Here is a 27,706-nt window from a genome sequence, read left to right on the forward strand (position 1 = left end):
CAATACAAATTGTTTGAATACTTCCAGGAAATCTTTGGCGATGCAAAACTCAAGCACTGTTTTAGAATCTAATTCTTCGTGACGAGAGAAGATGTCAATGTGCTGTTCGTTGAGTAAATAATCGACAACACGAATGTTAAGACGATTTGCAATTGGTTTTGAGCATTCGGTTGATTGAAGATATTCTCCATAAAAATGTAGCCCATACAACAATTGATACAAGTTGTTAGAAAGAATCTGTTGAAGAAGTATATGTTCGTAGACTATCGTTCTAGCTGCTAATACTCTTGGGACTGTACTATTGTATCGATTGGCGAATGCGTAATCCAAGCCACTCCATCCAAACAGATGGTCTGTTGTGTTAATGGACATAAAAGACATCTTATCGAGCAACAAGTTTACTATTTCCAAAGATGGGTACGTAACTGCCAGGTGAAGCGGCAATCGACCCACAGCATCTTTCACCAATGCAGCTGATGGATTATTTGTCAGTAGCTCGTCAACTAGATAATCTGATTGATTTACAACAGCCATGTGAAGATCATTTTCTTTGCTTTTTGTTAGAACGATTCGATTGAACAAGTCATGCATTTGATGCAGTTGAGCATTCCAATATGACCACGAATGGAAGAAACTCTCGTTTCTCATGCGGTTCTTGTTATCGTTCATCCAACAAGCCGCAAAGTACTCAGCAAATATTCGATGAGTAAACTGAGGAATGTCATTTCGAACTTCTTTGATGAACATAGTCTTTTCATTGCTCTCAACTATGAGTTTCATACATTCCAAAGCTTTCTGTTTTTCTAAATCATTCAACACCTTGGCTGCATTCTGTTTGTGAAGCAAAAACATCCATGCCAGCAAGCCGTATTGGTTTTTGGTTAACTGGATCGTATTTGTTGTGTCTTGAGTTCCAGCAATTTGAATGGAGTAGTTGTCAGCCATCTCACGGTCGTTCCTGTGTAGCATGTTATCCAACAAATCAAACCAAATCATGTTGCAATGTTTCAACAAATACTCCATGATTTTACCAGAGCGATTCTCTTCCTCATTCAAAACAATGTAATTAAACACATTCCAGCCATTTGATGCGTTTACTGTAGCCGAGTCAAATCCCTTAGAAGTCAAACAATGCATCATGAAGAAACAACCATTTTGAGCAGTCATGTGGAGCAGATTTCGACCCTCATCATCTACACTGTTCAAATCTGTTGTTTGGTCGAGAAGATACATGAATGCAGGCATCGATTTCTTGTGACAAACGTTTGTACCTTTCGGAAGTAATCTCATGATCATTGCAATGAGTCTGTTGGTGATGGTCATATTGGTCTTGAGATGAATGTATCTGAGCATGGGGACGTTTCCTTTGTGAACTGAATAAGCCAGAAGAGCTTCCAGAACGTATCCATCATGCAGGATATCTTTTGCATCATATTCAGGCAACGGTATTCGAACGTTGCTAGAGGAGAGTACACAACATACCTCAGGAGAAATATTGTCGTTTAGTGGTGGAATGATTGGAACACAATAGTCGTCAGGAATATCATTTTCCTCGTTCATAGGAATGTTTTGTTGCATGAAGAGTTGTTGAAAGATAGCTTTGAATGAAGTAAGCTTGTTGTTTTGTATGGTGTATTTGAGAGCAGAAATAAGACCAGCGATGTTGTTCCTTTGAGGTAGAGGAATGTCACGATCTTCGATAAAATGAACTATTATTTTGTGAGCATTGTTTTCGAATGCTAGCTTGAAGAAGCGATTAAACTCGTGCTCAGAAATCCTAGCAGGATCGTTGATTTGCAATACAAATTGTTTGAATACTTCCAGCAAATCTTCAGTTATGCAAAACTCAAGCAATGTTTTAGAATATAGTTCTTCGAGACGAGAGAAGATGTCAATACGCTGTTCGTTGAGTAAATAATCGACAACTCGAATGTAAAGACAATTTGCAATTGGTTTGGAGCTTTCGTTTGACTGCAGATATTTTCTATAATGCCCAATGCCAGTCAAGATATGACGCAAGTTGTTGGAAAGTATCAGTTTAAGAAGTAATTGTTTGTTGGCTGTCGCTCCAGTTGATAATACTCTTGGTACTGTACTATTGTATCGTGCGGTGAATGCGTAATCCAAGGCACTCCATCCAAACAGATCATCTGTTGTGTTAATGGACTGAATAGACATTGTATCGAGCAACAAGTTTACTATTCCCAATGATGGGTACGTAACTGCCAAGTGTAGAGGCAATCGACGCACAGCATCTTTCACCAATGCAGCTGATGGATTATTTGTCAGTATCTCGTCAACTAGATAATCTGATTGATTTACAACAGCCATGTGAAGATCATGTTCTTTGCTTTCTCTTAGAATGATTCGATTGAACAAGTCACGCATTGGATACAATTTATCATTCCAATATGCCCACGAATGGAAGAAGCTCTCGTTTCTCATGCGGTTCTTGTTATCGTTCATCCAACAAGCTGCAAAGTACTCAGCAAATATTCGATCCGTAAACTGAGGAATGTAATTTCGAACTTCTTTGATAAACATAGTCTTTTCATTGCCCTCAACTATGAGTTTCATACATTCAAAAGCTTCCTGTATTTCATGGTCATTCAACACCTTGGCTACATTCTGTTTGTGAAGCAAAAACATCCATGCCAGCAAGCCGTATTGGTTTTTGGTTAACTGGATCGTATTTGTTGTGTCTTGAGTTCCAGCAATTTGAATGGTGTAGTTCTCAGTCATCTCACGGTCGTTCCTGTGTAGCATGTTATCCAACATCTCAAACCAAACCATGTTGCAATGTTTCAACAAATACTCCAAGATTTTACTCGAACGATTCTCTTCCTCATTTAAAACAATGTAATGAAACACATTCCAGTCATTTGATGCGTTTACTGAAGCCGAGTCAAATCCCTTAGAAGTCAAACAATGCATCATGAAGAAACAACCATTTTGAGCAGTCATGTGGAGCAGATTTCGACCCTCATCATCTACGCTATCCAGATCTGTTGTATGATCAAGAAGATACATGAATGCAGGCATCGATTTCTTGTGACAAACGTTTCTACCTTTCGGAAGTAATCTCATGATCATTGCGATGAGTCTGTTCGTGATGGTCATGTTGGTCTTGAGATGAATGTATCTGAGCATGGAAACGTTCCCTTCGTGAACTGAATAAGCCAGAAGAGCTTCGAGAACGTATCCATCATGCAGGATATCTTTTGCATCATATTCAGGCAACGGTAATCGAACGTTGCTAGTTGACAGTACACAACATACCTCAGGAGAAAGATCCTCGTCAAGTGGTGGAATGATTGGACCACAATAGTCGTCAGGAATATCATTTTCCTCGTTCATAGGAATGTTTTGATGGATACAGATTTGTTGAAAGATAGCTTTCAATGTGGTAAGCTTGTTGTTTTGTATGGTGTATTTGAGAGCAGAAATAAGACCAGCGATGTTGTTCATTTGAGGTAGAGGAATGTCACGATCTTCGATAAAATGAACTATTATTTTGTGAGCATTGTTTTCGAATGCTAGCTTGAAGAAGCGATGAAACTCGTGCTCAGAAATCCTAGAAGGATCGTTGATTTGCAATACAAATTGTTTGAATACTTCCAGGAAATCTTTGGCGATGCAAAACTCAAGCACTGTTTTAGAATCTAGTTCTTCGAGACGAGAGAAGATGTCAATACGCTGTTCGTTGAGTAAATAATCGACAACTCGAATGATAAGACGATTTGCAATTGGTTTGGAGCTTTCATTTGACTGAAGCCATTCTTCATAATACCCAATGCCAGTCACCATCGAACGCAAGTTGTTGGAAAGTATCTGTAGAAAAAGTATCTGTTCGTTGACTGTCGCTCCAGTTGATAAAACTCTTGGGACTGTACCTTTGTATGGTTTGGCGAATGCGTAATCCAAGGCACTCCATCCAAACAGATGGTCTGTTGTGTTAATGGACTGAACGGACATCTTATCGAGCAACAAGTTTACTATTTTCAATGATGGGTACGTAACTGCCAAGTGAAGAGGCAAACGACCAACTGCATCTTTCACCAATGCAGCTGATGGATTATTTGTCAGTATCTCGTCAACTAGATCATCTGATTGATTTACAACAGCCATGTGAAGATCATGTTCTTTGCTTTCTCTTAGAATGATTCGATTGAACAAGTCACGCATTTGATCCAGTTCATCCTTCCAATATGACCACGAATGGAAGAAACTCTTGTTTCTCATGCGGTTCTTGTTATCGTTCATCCAACAAGCTGCAAAGTACTCAGCAAATATTCGATGAGTAAATTGAGGAGTTTCATCATGAATTTGTGTGATGATTCCTGTTTTTTCAATTCCATCACGCACTTCTTGCATCAAGCTGTTTAATTTAATAACGTCATTTGATGTCAAAAGTACCTTTCTTTGCCTTTGGTCAAATATTACCACCATGGCTAATAAAATGTGTCGTTTTTTAATTCGATCCCAAAACTTATCGTTTATTGCCATTTGGTGAGGGTAGTCTAAGATGTATTCTGGTAGTCCATTTTTGTGACTGCATAAAATTTTTAGTTTTTGATTGATGAAATTTTCGATAAGTGATAAAAGATCTACATTTGCTTTATAAAACATCGCTTTTGGAATAGTAAAGCGTCTTAAGTCCATGGTTTTTTGTGCTATTGGTAGATTTATAATGCATGCCATGTTAAGAAATAAAGGTATACGCTTTAAATTTTCTAAATAATCTACTATCACGTAATAAAGATAACCTAAAACCTTATCCCGCTTACTCGCGTCGCATTGTTTATAACCTTCTAGTTTGTGCATCAAATAATTGTGAACAAATTGCAGCTGATCGTGCTGTGATAAAAGCTTGAGATGATGCATTCTGCAGTTAGAAAATGTACTTCTTAACTGTTCCATGTAATCGTACGGTCTAGTTGAGATGAACAGAGCTCGAATACCTTCCAATCTTGCTAGCCTTCCAAAGAATTGTACTACGAACTCTTTATAGAAAGGAGCAGTCTCGTCAAGCCCATCGAATAAGATAATCAGTTGTTTTTGGTTGAACTTCTGCTGGAAAACCTTCAGCTCGATCAACTGTGCGAATGTTAATTCTAACGTTTTTGATTTACATGTGTTGACATAAAGTGTTCCGTTGACTAACGTCAATAGCTCTGCAGCATGATCAGCTTGGTCCCGGAACACATCCGTTGATTCAATCGAAAAGCTATAAACGTTTGGAACAAAATGGGTAAGATGGATCAAACGGTAAATAAATCGAACGATGGCGATATCATCAAGCAACTTAATGTCAGATTTTTGCCATCTTTTGTAATCCGTGCAATACTGTGAAGCATTCATTCGAATAACATACTGTGAAGGATCATCGATCGATAAAGCATGTGTAAGCCATGTGAAATATGTTGACTTTCCTGCTCCAGCTTCATCAAGTAAAAGATGTACTTTCGTTTCATCGTGCTGCTTGAAAATATCAGGAATGGTATATTGCACATCATCATTTGCGGATGAAACCGATGCGACCATTTGAGAAAACTCATCGCTTTGGAACCGAATATCGTCTAGGAATATTGTTTGAAATTCGACCCTATAAGTGAAATAAAAATTATTCTCCTCTACTTCTGAATCTTTTGCATTTTCTCCATCATATGGATCAACGGTGCGCGAAATATACCTTGGCTTGATTGCTTCAAAGTTCTGTTCCTTCGATTCAATATATTTAATGTGATCTAGTTCATCATAATTGTACAAGAACTTACACACGAAGCTTAAGCCATCATCATCATTTACAATTCCACTCAGCGATATCGTGGTTCCGAAAAGATTTAATGTTGTTGTGCAATATTTTGCGTACAGCTTTTGTCTTGCCTTTTCGGTTAGATCACGTACGTAAAAACATTCTTCATCTGAGCGTGCTTTAAGTACTTCTTCGATTACTATAAACTTTATCTTATATTCTTTGGCATATCTTTGAATTTCTGGCAGTATCGATTTCTTCGACCGATCAATGGTCATTATAATGGTGAAGGAGATGGGATCTACTTCTGCAATGAACTCAAATAAACCACGGAGTACATCACGTATATCTTCCTCAAAATCACTCGCTGCATAGTGTATGAATAATGCATTGCATTGAAGCAATGCAACGGTCTGGGATGCAACAAGGGAATACACTATGATATCCAATGTGGTATAATATTGGTAACGTTCATAAGTGGACTCATCGCTGAGAAACTCGTACAGTTCAGTGTGTTGAAGTCGATCTGGTCGAACCACAATGTATCGATACATATATTGCCATTGACTAAGGTCACACTGTGATTCAATTTGGAATCTAGAAAAGTTATAATTCACTTTCATACTGATAAATTGTTGTTTCAAATAGTTCAAATCCATAGAAATAGGCTGGGACAAGCTCATCGAATCAAACAGTCGCATGAACATAATGTTATGCGCTGTCTTTCTATCGTCGACCCAGTGTGGCATTATTTCTAGAACACTGTTGTGTAGCTGGTCCCCGTTCAAGGATCCACAAACAAGCATAAACTCTTTATAAAATCTCTGTATAACACGATTCACCTGATCAAAGAAAAATGATTCGTCGTGCGTGGAAGTCGGAGGACCCTTGGTTTGAAAGAAGGACTTATCGATCATGAATTGCATCTCTTCCCAGCTAACACAACTATTGTCACACTGCTTCGCTCTTATAAGCCTATCATATTCACTCTTAAGAACAGCTCGCAACTTCCCCAAGATTGATGACTCATATGCAGTTAGTAATCGTTGGCTTAGTTTAAACTTCCCTATGCCTCCTTCTAGTTCCTCGACACACACAGAAATCAGATCGACGAATACGTTTAACGAAGAATAATTGGATTTAATTTCTGTGTTGTAACGAACATGTAGTACGAGCATCTGTCCTAGCTTTTCTATACTTGCTTGCCGTAATGCATCAGTCAGAGCATGAAATTGTTCCTCAGGGCTGAAGCTGTAACACGTTGCTCCTATGGCGTCGCAAAAGGAAAGTATCTCGCTGCTGTCCTGTGGCCGTAATGTTAATTTTTGTTTCAATTTGTTGTCAATCGTTGCATTAGTGCACAGCAGGTATGTATGCGAACCTGTGGTCGATCTTTCATATCCTTCCAGGTACGAAATGAAGTACTTAGAAATTGAAAATGGCCCATTGGAGTTCCATTTCGTGAGCAGCGTTCCTTCCGTAATGGCTGGTCGCTCTTTTCGCGTTGGTGTGTACGGATGGTTTGGATGTATTTTTTTCGATTTCCTTGGCTTTTCGGATGGATATTTATGTTTAGCTTGTATGTAGACAGTACCTTTCGGTATCGTTGGCGATGTGTAGCGAAACACCAGGTCGTCGAACTTTCCTGCATCTGGAACCTCCATCTTCAACTCAAATTGGGGCAACTTTCCTTGGCGGTGCAATGCAAATGCCCGGAAAAGTATGATCATCGTCAATCGAATGTGGTAAGCGGCGCCTTGTAAGGGGGATCTTTTGTTATTGGTAGGGGCCATATTTCGTTGCTGAAAGCAATGTAAAATAAACATATTACGGCTGCAGCTTAAGGTTGAATGATACATGAGATCTGTTAATTTCGATTTATGTGGAAACGTATGTTTACCTTTGATAAAGATGAGTAGCTTCCTAAAACAATCAAGATGTTAGACTCGGTAAGATTTCCGCGAGAACTTGGTCCTTAAAAAAACGTGATGAAAGCTGACTCATGTTTCCATTGGATCGTTTTGTACTGTATCCTACGATATTTGACAATATAAAATATGATAAGTTATGTGAAAAACTTATTACACTTAATTAACATTCAAACACAAACCTATAAAAGCTATGATTATAATTGAGATACTAATTATTATCATGAATAATACATTAATTAATCCCGTCGCACAATCGTCTACTCGTAGAACTTAATACCGTACCCGCCATGGGTTCAAGCCCCGTAGGTTCCTTGAATAACTCCTAACTTGAGAGGACGACTCACGATGAGATGAATGATTGAAAGTAGTTCATAGTTCTATTGCTATACACATGCTCATCCTGTTGCTGTAGTGGTGGAGTAGTACATAATTACGAAACACGTACATTTGTTCATAAAGTTCCGTTGCTTTCGTCTGATGTTAGCTAAACAAGCCTGGGGCAGATGGTAAAGCTATCACCCTCTATGATTTTGCATATTTTATGTATGTCTCAATTACTATAAAATCTCACTATATATAAAATCGAAAATCGCCACAATGACGTGAGAGTAAACATTCAGCGAGAGAGAGAAAGCGGTGAGCGCAGCTCTCTTAGCAACGCGCGTTGCTGCGAAAGGACTTGCTCCATGCCACACTGCCAGCCCGCGTGTAATGAGGGCAATGGTTACTTAGATTTTTTGTTTACACAAACCGATTTGAAAACACATGGTATTGGATATAATGATTTTTTTTTTAAATTAAAGTTGCAAATTAGCCACCTGATGATAACGTGTCCCATCTCATATCCCTTCCCATTATAAATCAAGATAATCAAGGCAATATTTAAAAAACCTGTTTGAAAACTGTGCAAAATAGCTTATTTATGACATGGTTGATATTCCAATTCATTCAATCATTAATAAAGCCAATCATACTCATTATTGGTGCTTAAGCACCTCGCATACTACATACACCGTCGTCATCGGCAGATAAGTGTGCTACAGAATATCCTGTAAAACGGGTTGCTATACCCAGGACGACGAACATGTACACTCCCTCAAATCTTTTTCTATTTGGCGTAACGTCCTGTGCGGACATGCCGCCCAGTATAGGCTTTCGAGACTTAATTCATTAACACGTAGCCGGATAGTCAATCCTTGCTACGGGGGGACGTTCCATAGGCTTGAACCCATGACGGACATGTTATTGAGTCGTTCGAGTCGACGACCACGTACCACGGGACCGCCCCAAATCTACTACTCCTTCAAATCTACTACTCCGCAATATTGGAGTCGGGACAAGGAAAACGCATGACAATAAAAGGCGGATGTAGCCGAGAGACCATAAGCGGCCATATGCCAATAAGCCTTGATGAAATTCCGAGCAAGAAAGCGGCGGATGTTGATGGCTTGAAAGTTAAAATTGAATTTGTAACGATTTGCTCGAGGGCGGGAAGAACTACTTATTTCAGGATGTCCTTCGGGAACAAAGCACTAAAGGGAGAGATGGTACATTGTGCTACATGACTGCAACATACTGCGTGTTAGTGGAGACAACCGTGCGCACTGCATTCAGCCGGATCAGCATCAACTGCAGAATGATCCACAATGAAACTATGCTTACTGTAACGTGCTCAAGAGAGCTGAAAAGATTCTGACTGTTTCTATCAAGAGTGATGGCGAGTTCGATCAAGAGTGATATCTACCATGTGATGCTATCACCGTACTATGTTGTCGATTAAGAACAACCACGTTATAATTAAGGACACGTCAAATTAGAAGCAAAATCTGACAAATGTGGGGCGGCAAGAGTAAATAACGTAGTTTGCAAGTAAATGTGAATTTAGTTATTTGATCTGGAAAGGCTATAACAGTGCTGAACCATTCTTTTCTATAACAGTATAGATCGGAATATTAGAACTATACATTTGGAATGGTTATATGAGGGGATATGTTCACTGTCGAAATCTGATATTTGGCGCAACAATAACAATTGTCTCATACACAAATACCCATTCCATTGAATACTTCAAAACCAGTTTCAGGATAATAAAATAAAATTTTGATGGCGTTTTTGGAAATGACCCTCATGAAATTAAAGACCAAGCAAATTTACATTGAAATTGTTCTAAGCATCTATTACTAATTACCTAACGTATGAAACATAAGTCGAAAAAAAGAGTAGAAATGGAATTCGAACCACGTGCGATATCATATTTTTGTAGTTTAATCTTAACATTTATGGGCTCAAAAAACAGAAGGCACCCTAAATTTTAAATCCACTGCACATCAATACGTTATTCAATGAACACGTTGTAGGGGTTACTTCTTAGCTATGCTTTCCAAAAAATCACGCCAATAACCAAAAAATAATAATCAAAAAATTATACATTTGCGTCTACAGAGGCATGGAACGTATCAGTTCGATTGAAAATAAGTAGGAATGCAGCTACTGAACATTCTGTTTTATCAAAATGGCCACAAAACTCGCCAATCATGATTATCATTGTTATTACTTATAAGTGCAAGTACATAAGATTCATTGGTACTTTACGTGCGTAACAAATAGCCTTATTTTTGAACACCAGTTAAAAAAATAACAAAATTTCGTGACTTGGTTTTTTATGGTTATTTAAGATTTAAGATTTACATCAGTATGGTTCAAAAGTAGCCTCATCGATATTTAACAGTTCTGCAATGTACAGTAAGAACTGTAACAACAAGGAAGCTACAAGGTTAATACAGTTGTAAGAACAAATAAGAACTCAAACACCTATGAGTTATGGTTGTTGCCACTGGACGTGTAGAGTTTGAAAATGATTCGAAATTTGAGGACATCCGGTAGATTTTACCGGGCCTTAACTAGTCTCACTATATATAAAATCGAAAATCGCTACAATGACGTCCCGCTGCGCAAATTCGAGCAGTTTTCTGCGTAGTTTTTTGCGTAGTTTTGCGTCAAAAAATACGCAAAAAAATACGCTAGACTTCAGCCAAAACTACGATAGCCGGCGTATTTCTTGCAGTTTTTAGGTGCGGAACGAGCGCCATCTGTTGAAGGAATGGATGAACTATTTCAGATGGCGGAGCAAAAAAAACGGCCGAAAAATTCAAAAAATATTGGCGCCCATTCCTTCCTCCTCTTCCTCTCACTCCCTTTTCCCTCCCTGCCTTGCCTTACTTGCGCTTCAGCCCGTGCCTTTCGCCGTCAGCTGATTGTGTGTATGCGTTGGTATATATGTACATTGCGGTTGTGTATTGTTATTGGTGAGTGTTAGCATTTATTTATTGTGTGTGACCTTGACGATGCGGGAGAAGCTGGTTCATTTTGGGATTTAAAGTATTATCGGTGTATTGATGGTTTATTTTATTTCGTGCCGCTGCTGATGAGACCATTCGATGCCCCTGCCAATTGAGGGTGAAGAAGCCTATTTAAAACAAGCGTACGAGAACGTCTAACACTAATCTAATATTTTTTTAATTTGAACATGTTTGATGCTTCAACGACCTTCTAAGCATCATGTAGCACGGTGTATAGTAGCAATAATTTTTTTTTTTTTTCAATGTGCCGGAATTTGTCTCGAGTTTTCTGGCCACGACACACACACAGCGCGGGGAAAGTGATCGTCCACTCTATCATGCGGCGGTCCCCCTCCCCTCCCGGTGCTTTGAGTGAGGAACCAGCCTTTCTTCCGATAAGGTAGCCGTAATCGATCAGGCGGGAGGGGGGGGGGGGGGTGGATGGGGGGTGTGTGCTCGCCTGCGCGCTTTCGTGTGCGTGGTCGCGTGCATGCGTGCATGCGTTCGTGCGTGCGCGTGTGTGTGTGTGCGTGCGAGAACCCCAAAACTATTTGATTCTGATGCGTGCATTGTCACCGGCTGCGTCTACACACTCCATGCATTCTTAGAAAACGCACTGTACGCCGCCCGATCGATTACCGCTACCTACCCCCTGTGCAAAGCGACGGAAGAAATCATTCCCATTCGCGCATTTTCTCAGGCCTTCTTTTTCCCTCCTACGGCAAATTTGTCGAGCAGCGTTTCGAGCTACCCGTCCCTGGCACCGCCTCATACCCCTCGCCTGAGCGCGCTGTCGAAGGTTTGGATGTGTTGGTGCGTCAGACGGCCAATCGCTGTCAGCCGTCGTCCGTGCTTTTTCCCTCCATAGCGCTATCTCTTTCACGCGTGTGGTCAATGCTCGCGAGCTGTTGTGGCGCTCAAAAAAACCGTTAACAAACATTGCGGCGATGAAGTTGCATTTTCACAAATCAAACCAAAAAAGCGCAATGAGTTCAATCGCTGCAATGTACAAATGACTAAGGAATCGCTAGTTCACGTTGGAGGGTTTGCTGTGCAACGCGCAGAACCCTAATTCCAAGTAGCGCACGCAAGACAGGTGGCCATGGCCGTGCATAGGAAAGCTTAAACCAAATTACATAAAGCTTAAGTTTATGTGACACTATGATTTTCCTTTTATATGTTGTAGATTGCACAGATATGCTGAGTCGTATGCGCATGGGTGTGAGTGTGCGTGTGTGTGCACAACTGTCGCCGAATGTGTTTTCTTCCGGAATGTTATGATCCATCGGTCCAAGAAAGGAAGGTGTTCATGACGGTGTTTTTTTTTTATTGTGGAGCTGCATCCTTCCCCCTGCCTGCAGCGTATGCATCGGGCAGGATACAGTGTGGCAGTATGCAAGTTGCCCGCTGGATAGGAGCGGGCCCGCGGCACCGCCATCATTCCGCACATCTTAACAGCATGCCCGTCGTGGGTTCTAACCGCGTATGATCAAGCGCGTGTGGTCAAGCGTGAAAGAGATAGCGCTATGGAGGGAAAAAGCACGGACGACGGCTGACAGCGATTGGCCGTCTGACGCTTCAACACATCCAAACCTTCGACAGCGCGCTCAGGCGAGGGGTATGAGGCGGTGCCAGGGACGGGTAGCTCGAAACGCTGCTCGACAAATTTGCCGTAGGAGGGAAAAAGAAGGCCTGAGAAAATGCGCGAATGGGAATGATTTCTTCCGTCGCTTTGCACAGGGGGGCGGTTGTGTATTGTTATTGGTGGATGTTGGAATTTATTAATTTGTGTGTGACCTTGAGACGATGCGGGAGAAGCTGGGTTTGGGATTTAAAGTGTTATCGGTGTATTGATGGTTTATTTTATTTCGTGCCGCTGCTGATGAGGCCATTTAATGCCCGTGCCAATCGAGGGTGAAGAAGCTTATTTCAAACAAGCGTAGGAGAACGTCTAACACTAATCTATTTTTTTTAAATTTGAACATGTTTGATGCTTCAACGACCTTCTAAGCATCATGTAGCACAGTGTATAGTGGCAATAAAATATATTTTTTTAAATGTGGACTTTCCAGTATACAGGTTTCACAATCAGCTTGCGTTCTAGATGCCGGCGGAACGGAGAGTTGATGAAAATCAGCGCAGAGCTGAACGTGTTAATGCGAATCAGGGTTCTGCGCGTTGCACAGCAAACCCTCCACCGTGAGCTAGCGATTCCTTAATCATTTTTAAGGCCGGGCTACATTGATCGTACTCCCAAGTGTAATTTCGATTTTCACTAGCGCATCTGGCGGCGGCTGGTGGATGCTTTTTTTTGGTCATCAAGGGAATGGTCGTGCCGGATCTCAAATTTAAGTTGTTTTTTTTTCACCGTTTTTTGATGCGAAAATGGCTGAAATACGTGAACAACATATTCATCTATCAATCGCATAGTTTTTCCAGTCCAGTTAAAGTAAAAAACAAGGAAAAATAACATATTTTCTGAAGCGGCTTCAAGTTGTTTGGCAAAATGCTTCGGTCAGCCGTCGCCAGATGCGCTAGTGAAAATCAAAATTACGCTTGCGAGTACGATCAATGTAGCCCGGCCTTTACATTGCAGCGTTTGAACTCATTGCGCTTTTTTGGTTTGATTTGTGAAAATGCAACTTCATCGCCGCAATGTTTGTAAACGGCATTTTTAGGCGCCACAACAGCTCGCGAGCATTGACCATACGCGATAAAGAGATAGCGCTATGGAGGGAAAAAGCACGGACGACGGCTGACAGCGATTGGCCGTCTGACGCTTCAACACATCCAAACCTTCGACAGCTCGCTCAGGCGAGGGGTATGATGCGGAGCCAGGGACGGGTAGCTCGACGAGCAGCTTGACAAATTTGCCGTAAGAGGGAAAAAGAAGGCATGAGAAAATGCGCGAAAGGCAATGAGTTCTTCCGTCGCTTTGCCCAGCGGGAAGCGACAAAACCAACATGCTTTCTCGCTTTCTCGGTAACTGTCGCAAGTAACAAAATTAACGTGCTTCCTCGTTCTAGCCAACAGACCAGAAACCTCAAAGAGCGAGAAAGCATCGCTTGGGCTCATAATGTGAGCTCTCGATACAGCTGTCCGCAAAGCTATCGACTGTAGTCTTATTGAGAGCTCCGCCACAGATGCCAGAACTATTCGTCGTACACACATCAAAAAGTGCTGGACTCTACAGACATAGGGCGGTAAAAGCAATGATGAGGTTTGATAAAGAAATCATCAATACACTCGTATTGCTAAAAATAACTTTTTATGGTTGCAATAGCAACCAAATTATCTAAAAAAACAGTCATACGATTGGCGCGCAAAAAATATTCATCTATCAAGCTTTTTAATCATTTACGCTGGCCTACGAAACACTACGAAAACACGAATTAAATTTATTATTATCAATTTGCAGGTGACTTCCTTCTAAATTAATGCATTTCTGTTGTTTCAATTCTACTTCGAGCGGTCAGAGAGACACTAAAGGCGGGGGAGGAATGGAAAGGAAAGGAGCATGATGGCAAAGATCATATCTTAATCCTATGCATAACCTATCCTACCAAGTTTTGAAGGTTAAAATACATGTGGGAGGCCTCATTCTTTCATTTGATCAACGTTTCGCCATGTTTGTGACATTAATTTTGTGTCAAACTATGAACTAAGTAGCCATTCTTTGCCGTTTATCTAACGAAGGAAGCGGTTTAATGTCCACAAAATCAAATATAAAACAGGAATCAGTGCATTTTATGATGCCCAATAAGATCACAAAAAGAGATGAGTCACATTTGGTTGGTGGGTCATGTTTCAATTCATTGTGTCTGGTTATTATATGGCTTGAACGGATGAGTTACTAGAAAAAATGTTTTGTTTGGGGTAATACTATCCGACGAATGTGGCCAAATCTGGTACGAAGCATAAAATAATTAATGAATTCATTTGAAATTAGGCTCTAGTAACATATTAAATCATCGCCATCTACTATAGCGAAAACAGTCTTATAAAGTCTAGTCTAAAGTCCAATAAGATTCAGCAGCAAAATCTCGTGTAACGGTAGCACCATGGTGTCATGATACTAGGGCTCAGTGAGGAAAGGTGACCAAGAAAAATGGTTCAAATTGACAGGAAAAGAGATCGTGAAATATATTCTTTCATGTTTTCAGTACTTTCAGGCCCAGTTCTGAATTGTACTTAAAAAGTACCACATGGCTGAAGGTCAGTCGAGCGGGAGAACATACAGATCATTGTCATTTGCCCAAAACACCAAACCAACTGAAATCAAACTGATGAAAACGATCTATTAGACTCTCAATATCAGTTGCCAATTTTCTAAAAGAACTTAGCCACGTGGTCCGAAAATGGTACATTTTTATCAAAGATTAATTGGAACAAGTCTTGTAAGACGCGTGGGTTATTTTTTAGCAATACGTGTGTATTGAAGGTTCCTTTATCAAACCTTATAATTACATTTGCCAGGCCATGTCTATTGCAGCCATAATTTACCTTTTTTCTGTAAAATATTCAGCTAGACCAGGGGTCTCCAAACTACGGCCCGCGGGCCGCATGCGGCCCTCGAGAGCCTATTATGCGGACCGTGGCATCTTTGTGAAGGTTAAAATAATTAGTTAATTATTGTGACTTATTTAAAGAAAATGTAAGTGTTGCTTTTCAGCGACGTAGTTCAAGTTTAAATATTAGAAAGCTGTAGAAAATTTGTATATTTTTTAAGTATTTTCTTATAAAGACAAAATTTAAACGTTTGCATTAGATACAGGCAACTGAACAATGGCCCTCAACACCATTATATGTGAAGTAATGCGGCCCGCAAACAGAAAAGTTTGGAGACCCCTGAGCTAGACGAATACTTTATGGACTGACTGTACTTAATTTGTTTTTACATGCTCCTCTCTTGTTGCAGTTTGTTCTGTGCTGTTGTGTTGTCTCATGCTTCTATTTTCAGCCCGATTTGTCGCACACAACTGCTGAAGAAGCCCAGTTTGGTTGCTAAACGTTGCCTTTTTCTGATAGGCGCACATATTATCCCACGTTAGTCCCCTATAGTTTTTAGCCTTTTTCATAAAGCATGACTGATCACCTTCCACGAAAATAGAAAATTCAGGCCGATTTGTTTTCTCGGATGGTGCCCCATACTTCTTTTCTCTCTATTAGCGTTTGCTCCTGAAACTGCCATGCAACAAACAAACCTTTACAAGCCATTCAACAGCCATTTTTTCTACGCAACTCTATCTCATAATAACGCACATTGTCAGCGACAACCAATATTCAGCTACAACCGGGCACATAACTTGATGAATGTTGAATTAAGTAATTCAACGGACTAAAACAATGCCGCCACCGCAGAGTTTGCCAGTCGTATCAAAAAGAGCTTATGCCTTTGTTGCACAGTTGTCAAAATTGCGGCACATCCAAGATTCATAGATACAAGGTACTTATTCCTGCTCAAAATATTACACGTATTTTAGCAACTATAATATCATGAGCAAACATTTCAAATCATGCATACCGTCATATAGCTCATGTTACAATATTGACCTTGAAAATAACTATTATTTACTTACACAGTACTGTTACGGATAGTTTAAACAACGTTAGTCAATCAACATTGACTGATGCACAGTAATGAACTTTCACTTCACGTATTTTTTTTTTTATTTGACACACCACTGCATTATTGCTTACAAATTTCAAGTATTGCACAACTATGTGAAGGTCCAAAGTTCCTATTGCTGTGCTAAATCCTATTGCTTGGTGCGTGCACTTCAACGGTCTGTATGGCATTTAACATTGGTGGGGTTTGTATCACCTGGTTTTGGACGATTAGATAACGAAATTTAAACGGAACTTGTTTAATATTGTTATCTGAAATTTGGACCATTTATTGATACCAACGACTGGTTTTCGTAAATATTATTGGAAGATCATCTTTGCAATGAAGAAACAGAGGCGAGCACGTATCAACCTACAAAATAGACACGCCTAGCAAATGTATGAGATAAACACCGATACTCTAAACCTGCCATAGAGTAAAGTGTATAAAGAACGATAACACCGAACGATGGCCCGGATGGAGGGACACGCAACAGAATTCCAAGCATGCGTCCACAAAAGTGCACACTAAAGCTTCTACATTACCAATCATATTGGGAGCCACCTAAGATAAGATTATAAAGTTTAATAGCTTTTCGGATTGGATCGAATAGCGTTTGGCCTAGGTTATTTCATGAGCCCATTACCTTCCATCAAAATCGAATGGCCTTTAATATCTGATATTAGACCGTCTTTCTACCAGCGCCTTTCTCTGGCGCTGCCTGTACGCGTAGAATCTTAAAACTTGTTAGTCTGCGCAAGCGTTTCCTAAAACTATGTGCTGTTAAAACGATCTTAGCACACATATTGCACTACAAATCGTCTGAACTTGTGATCAGGAAAGTCCTGCTGATCTTAAGCCAATGCAATCCATTTTTATTGATATGATTGTTGATTTGTGTGTCTAATATGTGTCAGCCATTTTGATATTTTCATTCAAACTAATACATACGGCCTCAGCACAATTTTTCGATCGAAAAAATTCGATCGATCCGGCTGTCATTTTGGTGTCATTTGACACTCATTTCGCCGCCAAGGTGTTCATTTTACTGGTCTTTTTGAAAACTGTTATACCATGACACTCACGAGCAAAATGAACTATGCTACAAAAATTCGATCGTTCCGCTTTGTATGGCGAAAAATCCGCAACTCATTGAGCTGCGGAAATTTTCGAATATCAGAAAAATGCCATAAATCAAGGTTAATGGTTTTTAAAAACGTTATGTAAAAGCAAGTTGGTAATTGTTCTGGTTCTTTTTCAATATTTTGGGTGATAAAATTTTTTTATTGAATATTTTAGAAAATGGTTTGCCTACACTAAGTACTGAACTCGATGGGAATCGACTTCATGCAGGAGAATGAAAGAAATAGTTATACTGTCAGTTTTACGTGAGCGCCTATCGAATTTTTTCGATCGAAAAATGGTGCTGAGGCCGATAATCCTATAACAAATTTTACAAAAAGGTTCTCATTTTCAATCTCTCACTATAGAGCGTTACTTTTTCACTCTATAGTGAGACGAAATTGGTTAGTGAGTTGATGTTAGGTGCGGATAACTTGGATGGTTTTTGTACCGTGTTTGTTTTCTTGCACACTTTGCACCGACATAGCGATTCATCGATGTAGGCGTTGGACGAAAGACGACAAGGATGTTTTCGTCAAACGAACAGACAGAATATCGCCCTCACGTATGTGAAATTGTGTAATATTTATGAAGTGATCTAAACAGCATAAAGATTCAAAAAGTACAGTTAAGCTTAAAATTAATTGCAGCAGCTTCCGTGGTATGTTGGTACGGGTAACCAGTGGATCGCGGGCCACCGCCAGACTGATTGGCTGATCGTTATTGGCCGCATAGTGAGCTGTTGATGTCTGGATTGCTGCAGGACGACACCAAAATATCCAGGACTCTACAGGCAGCAATCTCATTTCAAATGTTCAATCATCTGCGTCACCTGTTTGCCCTCATATTGGTGATGAAAATGTCGCATTATCCTCTCTTATTGTGATCGTGAAACGTGAACCACTTTTGTGAAGATTAACACTCGCAAAATCAAGGTCAGTACACCGTCGAAGACTCCGAACAGAATCCGATACTGCGAGCTTTCGAGAACCTCAAAGCGCTGGGAATCATTGATTAGTATCTGTGAGAAATGACGCCGCGGAAGGCGCTAACGATATTTCCGACCATGCTGCATTTAGACGACTTTGTGCAGATACTGCCAGACTTTCTACAATGCGCCTTATCCGCAGCCGAAATAATCGAAAATTGCAATCGCAGTGGCTTCGAATGGAATTGCTACTCTGCTGCTGGCCATGGAAAGCACGCTACACTCTACATTCAAGCTATCGCTCATCCTGGACGCTCAAAGTTCCTATAATATCCGTGTACAGTAAAGGTCTGAAGCAGTGTATTCGGCGGAGCATGATTTGGGGCAAATTTAGGGTATTGCATTTGCGGGAAAACATGCGTGTACAGACAGCCCAGACCTTGGTGAAGAACGGAAAGAGTTCGTAGAATTTCTGCTCTGCATCGGCGAGTCATACGACATACGGCATGAGATATTCCCGGGGTTCGGTAAGGCATATGCCAAGATACCACGGGACTTTATATTACCTGGAACATCTGATCCGAAAGGTTACGTAAATTTATCGCAAACAATGTGAATTTTGATACATAAATTATGTATTTCAAGGGGTACACGATCCACAATTTAGTTAATAAAATATTAAGTAAAAGAAAATTAAGAAATCATAAATCAATATACTGCAATACATGTTATAAATAATATCTTCTTCTTCTTCTTTGGCTCAACAACCGATGTCGGTCAAGGCCTTCCTGTACCCAGTCGCGGGCTTGGCTTTCAGTGACTAATTGATTCCCCCCCATAGCAGGATAGTCAGTCCTACGTATGGCGGCGCGGTCTATTTGGGGATTGAACCCATGACGGGCATGTTGTTAAGTCGTGCGAGTGAACGACTGCACTACGAGACCGGCTATATAAATAATATAAGCACACAGAAAAAAATCTTTCACAAAGGATCCAAAAACAAAATGGTTAATTGAAGTGTAATTGTTATATGCCCTCCGATGAACGTTGCGTAGCCCTGTAACCGGGCCATTTTAACTAGTTTATATCAAAGTGGGTATAACATAGAGGTGGGCTCATAGCTCTTCCCGCCAGGCCATATTGGTATACAGCTTTGACAGCTCGAGGGACGCTTTTACACTGTAGCGTTTCAACATCACACAATCTGCGAGCAGCGATTGAAGTTTTAGCATCAAAATAAGCTCAGAACAGTTATATTACACGAGATTCAGAAGTTTACGACGACACAAAGCAGCAGTACAAATGCACGCTACACAACAAATTTCAATAACATACTCACCCACACCATCAAGCGACCGTCCCTCCATGTGGTAAACCATTTCTATAGTTGTAGTTGTTAAATCGTTCGGGATAACCACTTTTTACGTCATTTTTATTATGAGATTTTGAAGTAAATTGAGGACGTTTAAAAAATCGTATTTTTTAAGTAATGTATTTTTTGACTAAAAATATGCGGATTAGTGAGGCGCTATTTTTTATGATATTTTCTAGATCGTTCTATCATAAAGATATTTTCAAGATTCTTGATATTTTTTAGAATATTTTAATATATTTCAACAGTGAAATTTTCATGGCATAGATTTCTGCTCATACGCGAGCGATTTCAACAGTAAAATATCAAGCCAACATAATAATGCTCAAATACAGTGAACCCTCTCTTATTTGACACCTCTCTAATTTGAAAAACCTCTCTTTTTTTAACATTTTGCACAGTCCCTTGATTTACAGTACATTTTTGTTTCTCTAATTTGGAAAACCTCTGAAATCTGTGTCCCTCTTATTTGTGTATGGTGTTGCCATGGTTATTGAATGATGTATGCTCAAATTGGCAATCGTATGCACAGTTTCCTATAGCAACAGTTAAGGCTGCATACTAAATGTTCTGTATCTTTCTTGTTTGTATGGACCTTTCATTCACTTTCAACCTCTCTAATTTGAAAACCCCTCTTATGTATTGGACAGTCCCATCGCCTCTCAAATAAGAGAGGGTTCACTGTAATTCTTAACCATTATTATGACTTCATATTCAATGTTTCATTGCCTTCTAAATGACAAATCTAAAGCAATATGCTGTAATTTTTATAAATTATTTGCGCCTCTTATCTTAAAGGACTAGCAATGGTTTTAACAAGTAGTCTTAACAGAGTTCTGTAGATGGGCCCTTTCAGTCTTAAGTGAGTTTTTTTATAGTCGTAGGCTGGAAATAGACGAACCGAGATCGTCGCGGTACCGCGAAATTCGCGCTTTGTTTATAACAGTTGTAGAACAGTAGAGCTGTCAAATCTTCCGCGCCACCAATCGCGCCTGCTGTTTCGCAGAGATACCCAACTTCGGCATTGCTGAGATTTTCGCGGTAGCGCGAACCGATTATTTTTACTTTTTCTGGCAGATTTGTGTGAAAACTCGTGTTGAGAAATGAGTTTTATATTTTATTTTGCACAAACTATGTGAAATAAATAATTTGATTCGCAAATTGATAGAAACATATTTCTTCTTGGCACATTCAATCGTCACCAGACCTCGGATGGTTCCATACACGAACCGCGATTATCTCGCCTATCTGTCAGATTTTATAACATGTTATATCCATTATTGTAGATTTAAGATTAGATTATAGATTAGATTAGATTAGACTAGATTATAGCATATTATAGCATGTAACTGTACGGAGAGAAATGAGGAATAAAACCCGGCACTTCTCGTTGAGCCTTGCAAGTGAATGGATGGTGTGATTATAACAGTTGGCGACGAGGCGGGCAATACATTAAAAAACGAATCGATAATGGCTACATTTAATATCGTCCACTGGATCCACTTTGAACACTTTAGCAGCACCAGCAAACCGCTTCACCCATCTTTGCCAAGTGGACTTCTCGTGCACAAACGGCTCGATATTAAATGTAGCCATTATCGATTCGTTTTTTAATGGACTGTGGACTGTGAGAAAGCTTTCGCTTGGATGAAAGCAGAAATGCAATCGAAACAAGCGCTTACACATTACGATACAAAACTACCATTAATATTAGCCACGGATGCATCGCCTTACGGCGTGGGGGCAGTATTAAGTCACGTTTACGCAGATGGAAGCGAAAAACCAATACAATATGCGTCGCAAACCCTTACAAAGACTCAGCAAAGATATACACAGATTGACAAAGAAGCGTACGCCGTAATTTTTGGCATAAAAAAGTTTTTCAAATATCTATACGGTCGAAAATTCATACTAGTAACAGATAACAAGCCATTGACACAGATTTGGTCCCCACAAAAAGGGCTTCCGACACTCTCAGCTATGCGCATGCAACACTACGCAGTATTTTTAGAATCATTTAACTTTGAAATCCGATATAGAAACTCAAAAGACCACGGAAATGCGGATGGCATATCTCGCTTGCCGTTAAAGGGCGAACCCATATGCGAGGCAGACGAGATCGATGTTTTACAAATCAATCAGACTGAATCACTACCAGTACAGGCAAAAGAAGTTGCAAAATATACATTGAAAGACACTACAGTGCAAGAACTAGTACGGGCATTGAGGACAGGCCGGATAGTAGAGGGTTGATTTAGATTCGGAATAGATCAAACCGAATTCAGCTTGCAAAACGATTGTTTAATGCGCGGAATTAGAGTTTACATCCCAATACCTTTGCGTAAAACAATATTAAAGGAGCTACACATGGGTCATTTCGGAATCTCACGAATGAAATCCTTAGCTAGGACATACTGTTGGTGGGACTCTATAGATCGTGACATAGAAGAAACAGCGCGTGACTGTATGCACTGTGCGAAAGTTAGAAAAAACCCACAAAAGGTGCAAGGATATAGCTGGGAACAACCAGTGGAACCGTTTCAACGCATACACATTGTTGCGGGCGCTAGCAGCGCCGCACGACATTGGTACTCTGGGTTGTCGTGACCGTGCGACAACTGTCAGACGTTTCGGTGTCAGCGATCGGGAGGCTGCGATCGTGCGCGAAAGCCGATCGTGCCTCTCTTCGGGGTTCAGCAGCGAGGGAACACAGACGTGCCGCGGACAGTTATTTTTAGCGTGTTAGCTTTAAGCAGTTTTTGTAATATATGTTTTGTAAAGTTTAAACGTTGTGTCCGGAGTTTTAATCGGCCTCCGTCCCATATCACCCCAACACCGGACGTAACAACTGGCGACGAGAAAAGGCAACAGAAGGAAGACCCATACAGCATCGTGAAGGAAACCGCCATCGCAACAGAAGGAAGCTTCACACAGCATCGTGAAGAAAAGCGCCATCGCGCAAAACACTCACCGCCTTGCAGCAGAAACCGCTATCAGTAGCGCGGTTTATCCATCTCAAAAATGGAACCGAACGCAATGGAGTTCGAAGTGGAAGAGAATCTCAGGCGTCTCTCCCAACCAAGGCAAAATTTAACTAATCACAGTATTGGAACTGTTTTTCAGCCAAACAGTGCCACGGCCGGCCCAAGCGACACAAATGCAACCATCATGCAGATGATGAAACTGATGCAGCAGCAGATGGCTCATCAGCAGGAGCTGCTAACCAGGCTTACGCAGCGCTCCACACCCGGCCTAAGCAGTGAATCACCAGTAGAAACAACGCTGGATTTCATTGCGCGACAAATCAGTGAGTACAAATATGAACCCGAAGAAAACAGAACGTTTACCGCGTGGTACGCACGTTATGAGGAGCTTTTTGAGAAAGATGCTTTACACATAGAGGATGCAGCTAAGGTTAGGGTGCTTCTGAGGAAGCTTAGTACAAGTGAACACGAGCGTTACATGAACTTTGTGCTACCCAAGCATCCCGGAGATTTTTCGTTTGCGGAAACGGTGACCAAACTGAAAGCGTTATTTAGTGCGAAAGAGACAATTTTAAGCAAGCGTTACAAGTGTCTGAAAATAGTGAAAACTCAAGCGGAAGACTTTATGTCGTATGCGTGTAGGGTTAACCGTGCGTGTGAGGATTTTGAATTGAAAGCTATGACGGAAAATCAACTAAAGGCATTAGTATTCGTGTGTGGTCTCAAGAACGAAAATGATTTAGAGTACCGAACGCGGTTATTAAATATGATCGAAAAGCACGCAGAAATTTCCCTGGAACAATTATCTACCGAATGTCAAGGCATAATTAATTTGCACGCAGATAGCGCAATGATTGAAGACAGTGCAAATAGAATGGTAGCTGCGATAAGAAAATGGCCGTCAGTAAACTCGAAATTTCTGCCAAATGCAAATGGCAATCAGCAACGATTTCAAAATGGTAGTCAGCAACGTTTCCAAAATGGTACTCAGCAACGTTTTCAAAATGGTAGTCAGCAACGTTTGCAAAATGGAGGAGGTCCATCAGGCATCAAACCAAAAACCCCATGCTGGTATTGTGGTATACAGCACTGGGTGCGTGATTGTACATTCAAATATCACAAGTGCAAGCAATGCGGAACAGTAGGTCACAAGGAAGGATTTTGCAGAAATCGAAAGAGCCCTCAGAAAACAATCTATTCTAATGCACACGTAAGGGTGGTGCGCGTGAATGCGTGTTGTATAACGAAACAAAGAAAATACGTGACAGTGTGCGTGAACGGAAGGTCGTTACAGTTACAATTGGATACTGCTTCTGATATAACGGTAATAGGACAGCAGTCCTGGAGACAGATAGGCGAACCGCAATTGAATAGGCCAACAGTGAAGGCACTAACAGCAGCAGGCACGAATTTTGAACTATACGGAGAGTTCTCGGCGAATATCATAATTCATGGTGTTGAACGTTTTGCAGTAATTCGGGTGGCAAAAGCAGATGTAAAGCAGATGAGGTGCAGATGTTATCGAACTTTTCGAGTTGTGGTCCGTGCCAATGAATGTATTTTGCAACAATATCAGTAATAATTCAGCAAAGATGACGATGATAAGTCTCCAAAGGCAGTTTCCAGAAGTTTTCAATGGAACAGGAGTATGTAAAAAAGTTCAGGTGCAATTAAAGCTTCGAGATGATATTACCCCTGTTTTTCGACCCAAAAGGCCAGTGGCCTATGCTATGAGAGAAGTAGTCGAAAAGGAATTAGATAGACTTGAGCAAAACGGTGTGATTACTCCCATTAACTATTCAGACTGGGCAGCACCTGTTGTGGTTGTGCGGAAATCCAACGGAAAGATACGTATATGCGGTGATTACTCGACAGGTTTAAATCAGGCACTTCAAGCACACGAGTATCCCCTTCCAATTCCGGAGGAAATTTTTACCAAACTGGCACAATGCAATATTTTTACAACCATAGACCTTTCTGATGCTTTTGCACAAGTCTCAGTAGAAGAACAATATAGGCCAGTACTGAGCATAAATACACATCGTGGCTTATACCAATACAACCGCCTTCCGCCAGGAATAAAGGTAGCCCCTGCAATATTCCAACAGCTTATAGATACAATGATAGCAGGCATGGTAAAGGTATGCGGGTACATGGATGATTTGATAGTTGGAGGTGTGACACAAGAAGAACACGACACGAATGTGAAAGAAGTTTTAAGCCGCATTAAGGAATACGGATTCACAATCCGAGCAGATAAATGTGTATTTGGCATGAAGCAAATCCGATATCTTGGTCACATTATAGATGGAAAAGGTATTCGTCCAGACCCGGCAAAGATCGAAGCAATTTTAAACCTACCACCGCCAACAGATATATCAGGGCTTCGTTCGTTTATTGGAGCTATTAATTATTACGGCAAAGCATGGTGAGCATTTTCAATGGTCAAAGCAATGCGAGGAAAGTTTTCAAGCATTTAAGAAAACTCTCTCTTCAGACCTATTACTCACGCATTATGATCCTAAGGCAGACATCATAGTCTCAGCCGACGCGTCATCAGTTGGTCTAGGCGCCACATTAAGTCACAAGTTTCAAGACGGCAGCGTCAAAGTCGTTCAGCATGCATCAAGGGCACTGACAGAGACAGAAAAGAAGTACAGTCAGATAGATCGCGAAGGACTAGCAATAGTATTTGCAGTGACAAAGTTTCACAAAATGATATATGGGCGTCATTTCAAACTACAAACAGATCATAGACCGTTACTCCAAATTTTTGGTTCAAAGAAGGGAATCCCAGTGTACACAGCAAACAGATTACAAAGATTTGCCCTTACATTGCAACTATATGATTTCGATATTGATTACGTTCGCACTGATCATTTTGGAGATGCTGATTTATTATCAAGATTAATCAAAAAGCGAAATCAGCCGGAGGAGGAGTATATCGTAGCAAGTATTGAGTTGGAAAAAGATATACGATCAGTTGCCGTGAGCTCGTTATGTACGCTTCCGTTAAACTTCAGAGATGTTGCAAACGCCACTCAAACAGACAAATTATTACGAAAAGTATATCAGTATATTCAGCAAGGTTGGCCAGAAAATAATACTTTTGGGTTGGAGTTTGCTCGATATTACAGCAGAAAAGATGCACTCTCCATAGTGGATGGAAGTATTTTATTTGGTGAAAGGCTTGTTATTCCACAGAATCTGCAAAAGAGATGTCTAGAGCAGTTTCACCAAGGGCATCCGGGAGTGCACCGAATGAAGGCGTTGGCACGCAGTTATGTATATTGGCCCACCTTAGATAAAGACATTGCTGAATGTGTGGGTACGTGCTCATCTTGTGCAGCTGCAGCCAAGTCACCTCCACACGAGGTTCCATTGCCTTGGGAGAAAACAATAGTACCATGGCAGAGAGTCCATGTGGACTACGCAGGTCCCATTGACGGGGATCATTTTCTAATTGTTGTGGATGCTCACACAAAATGGCCTGAGATAGTTAAAACAAATAGTATCACAACTGCAGCAACGGTAGCTATACTAAGAGGTATATTCGCTAGGTTTGGAATGCCAACTACATTAGTCACAGATAACGGAACACAATTTACAAGCGAAGCATTTCATGATTTTTGCACAGCGCATGGAGTACATCATATAAGAACAGCACCATTTCATCCGCAATCGAACGGTCAAGCCGAGCGTTTTGTCGATACATTCAAGAGAGCACTAGTGAAAATCAGGAACGGAGACACGTCTCTGCAAGAAGCAATTGATATATTCTTATTGGCTTATAGAACCACACCAAACGCACAATTACAAGAATGCAAAACGCCAGCAGAAGCAATGTTTGGAAGAAGATTAAGAACAAGTTTCGAACTGTTGCGCCCACCAACAAAATCCCAGTACAGATCATTCGATACAGAGCTAAGAGCATTTGCAATTAACGATCCAGTGTATGTAAAGGTGTACAAGCGGAATTCGTGGAGTTGGACTCCAGCAGTAATTATCAAACGATGCGGAAACGTTATGTATTTAGTCAAAACCAATACGCAACAAAGAGTATTAAGAAGCCATGTAAATCAGATGCGTAAAAGGGTCATAGCGGGTGCTCGTCAAGCAGTAGGCACGTTGGCGAGTCGCATGCCATTAAACGTCCTGTTGGATACTTGGGGTCTATCCACATCATCGTCTGTACCATCATCATCTTCGTCACCTAAGTCATCATCTTCGTCATCTAAGTCATCGTCTTCGTCATCTACATCCTCGCCTGCTTCTTGGCTGTCGGCACAGTCATCATCATCATCATCATCATCGATGCCAGAACAGACAGTAGAGAATCGTCATCAGCACCAGGACAACTTCATCCCTCCAGAGCAGAGTACAGCAGAACAGATACCGCCACCTCACCGCTCCTCTAGGCCTAGAAGAGTTCCGCGAAGGTTTGACTCGTATCAATTATCCTAAAGGGGGAGATGTTGCGGGCGCTAGCAGCGCCGCACGACATTGGTACTCTGGGTTGTCGTGACCGTGCGACAACTGTCAGACGTTTCGGTGTCAGCGATCGGGAGGCTGCGATCGTGCGCGAAAGCCGATCGTGCCTCTCTTCGGGGTTCAGCAGCGAGGGAACACAGACGTGCCGCGGACAGTTATTTTTAGCGTGTTAGCTTT

At 40.9% G+C, this 27,706-nt stretch overlaps 1 protein-coding gene across 1 annotated transcript in view; it reads right to left on the bottom strand.

Annotated features, from left to right (window-relative positions):
• Nucleotides 1–226: 226 nt before the first annotated feature.
• Nucleotides 227–27,706, bottom strand: part of LOC120959671 (uncharacterized) — a 39,214-nt gene continuing 11,734 nt past the window's right edge. The window contains exons 6-7 of the mRNA XM_049609003.1: nt 300–1,482; nt 227–237 (exon numbers count right to left, since the gene is read on the bottom strand). Coding sequence (XP_049464960.1) covers nt 227–237; nt 300–1,482 — 1,194 coding nt within the window. The remainder of the gene's footprint in view (nt 238–299; nt 1,483–27,706) is intronic.

This window comes from Anopheles coluzzii, chromosome 3 (genome assembly GCF_943734685.1).
Source record: "Anopheles coluzzii chromosome 3, AcolN3, whole genome shotgun sequence".
NCBI lineage: Eukaryota > Metazoa > Arthropoda > Insecta > Diptera > Culicidae > Anopheles > Anopheles coluzzii.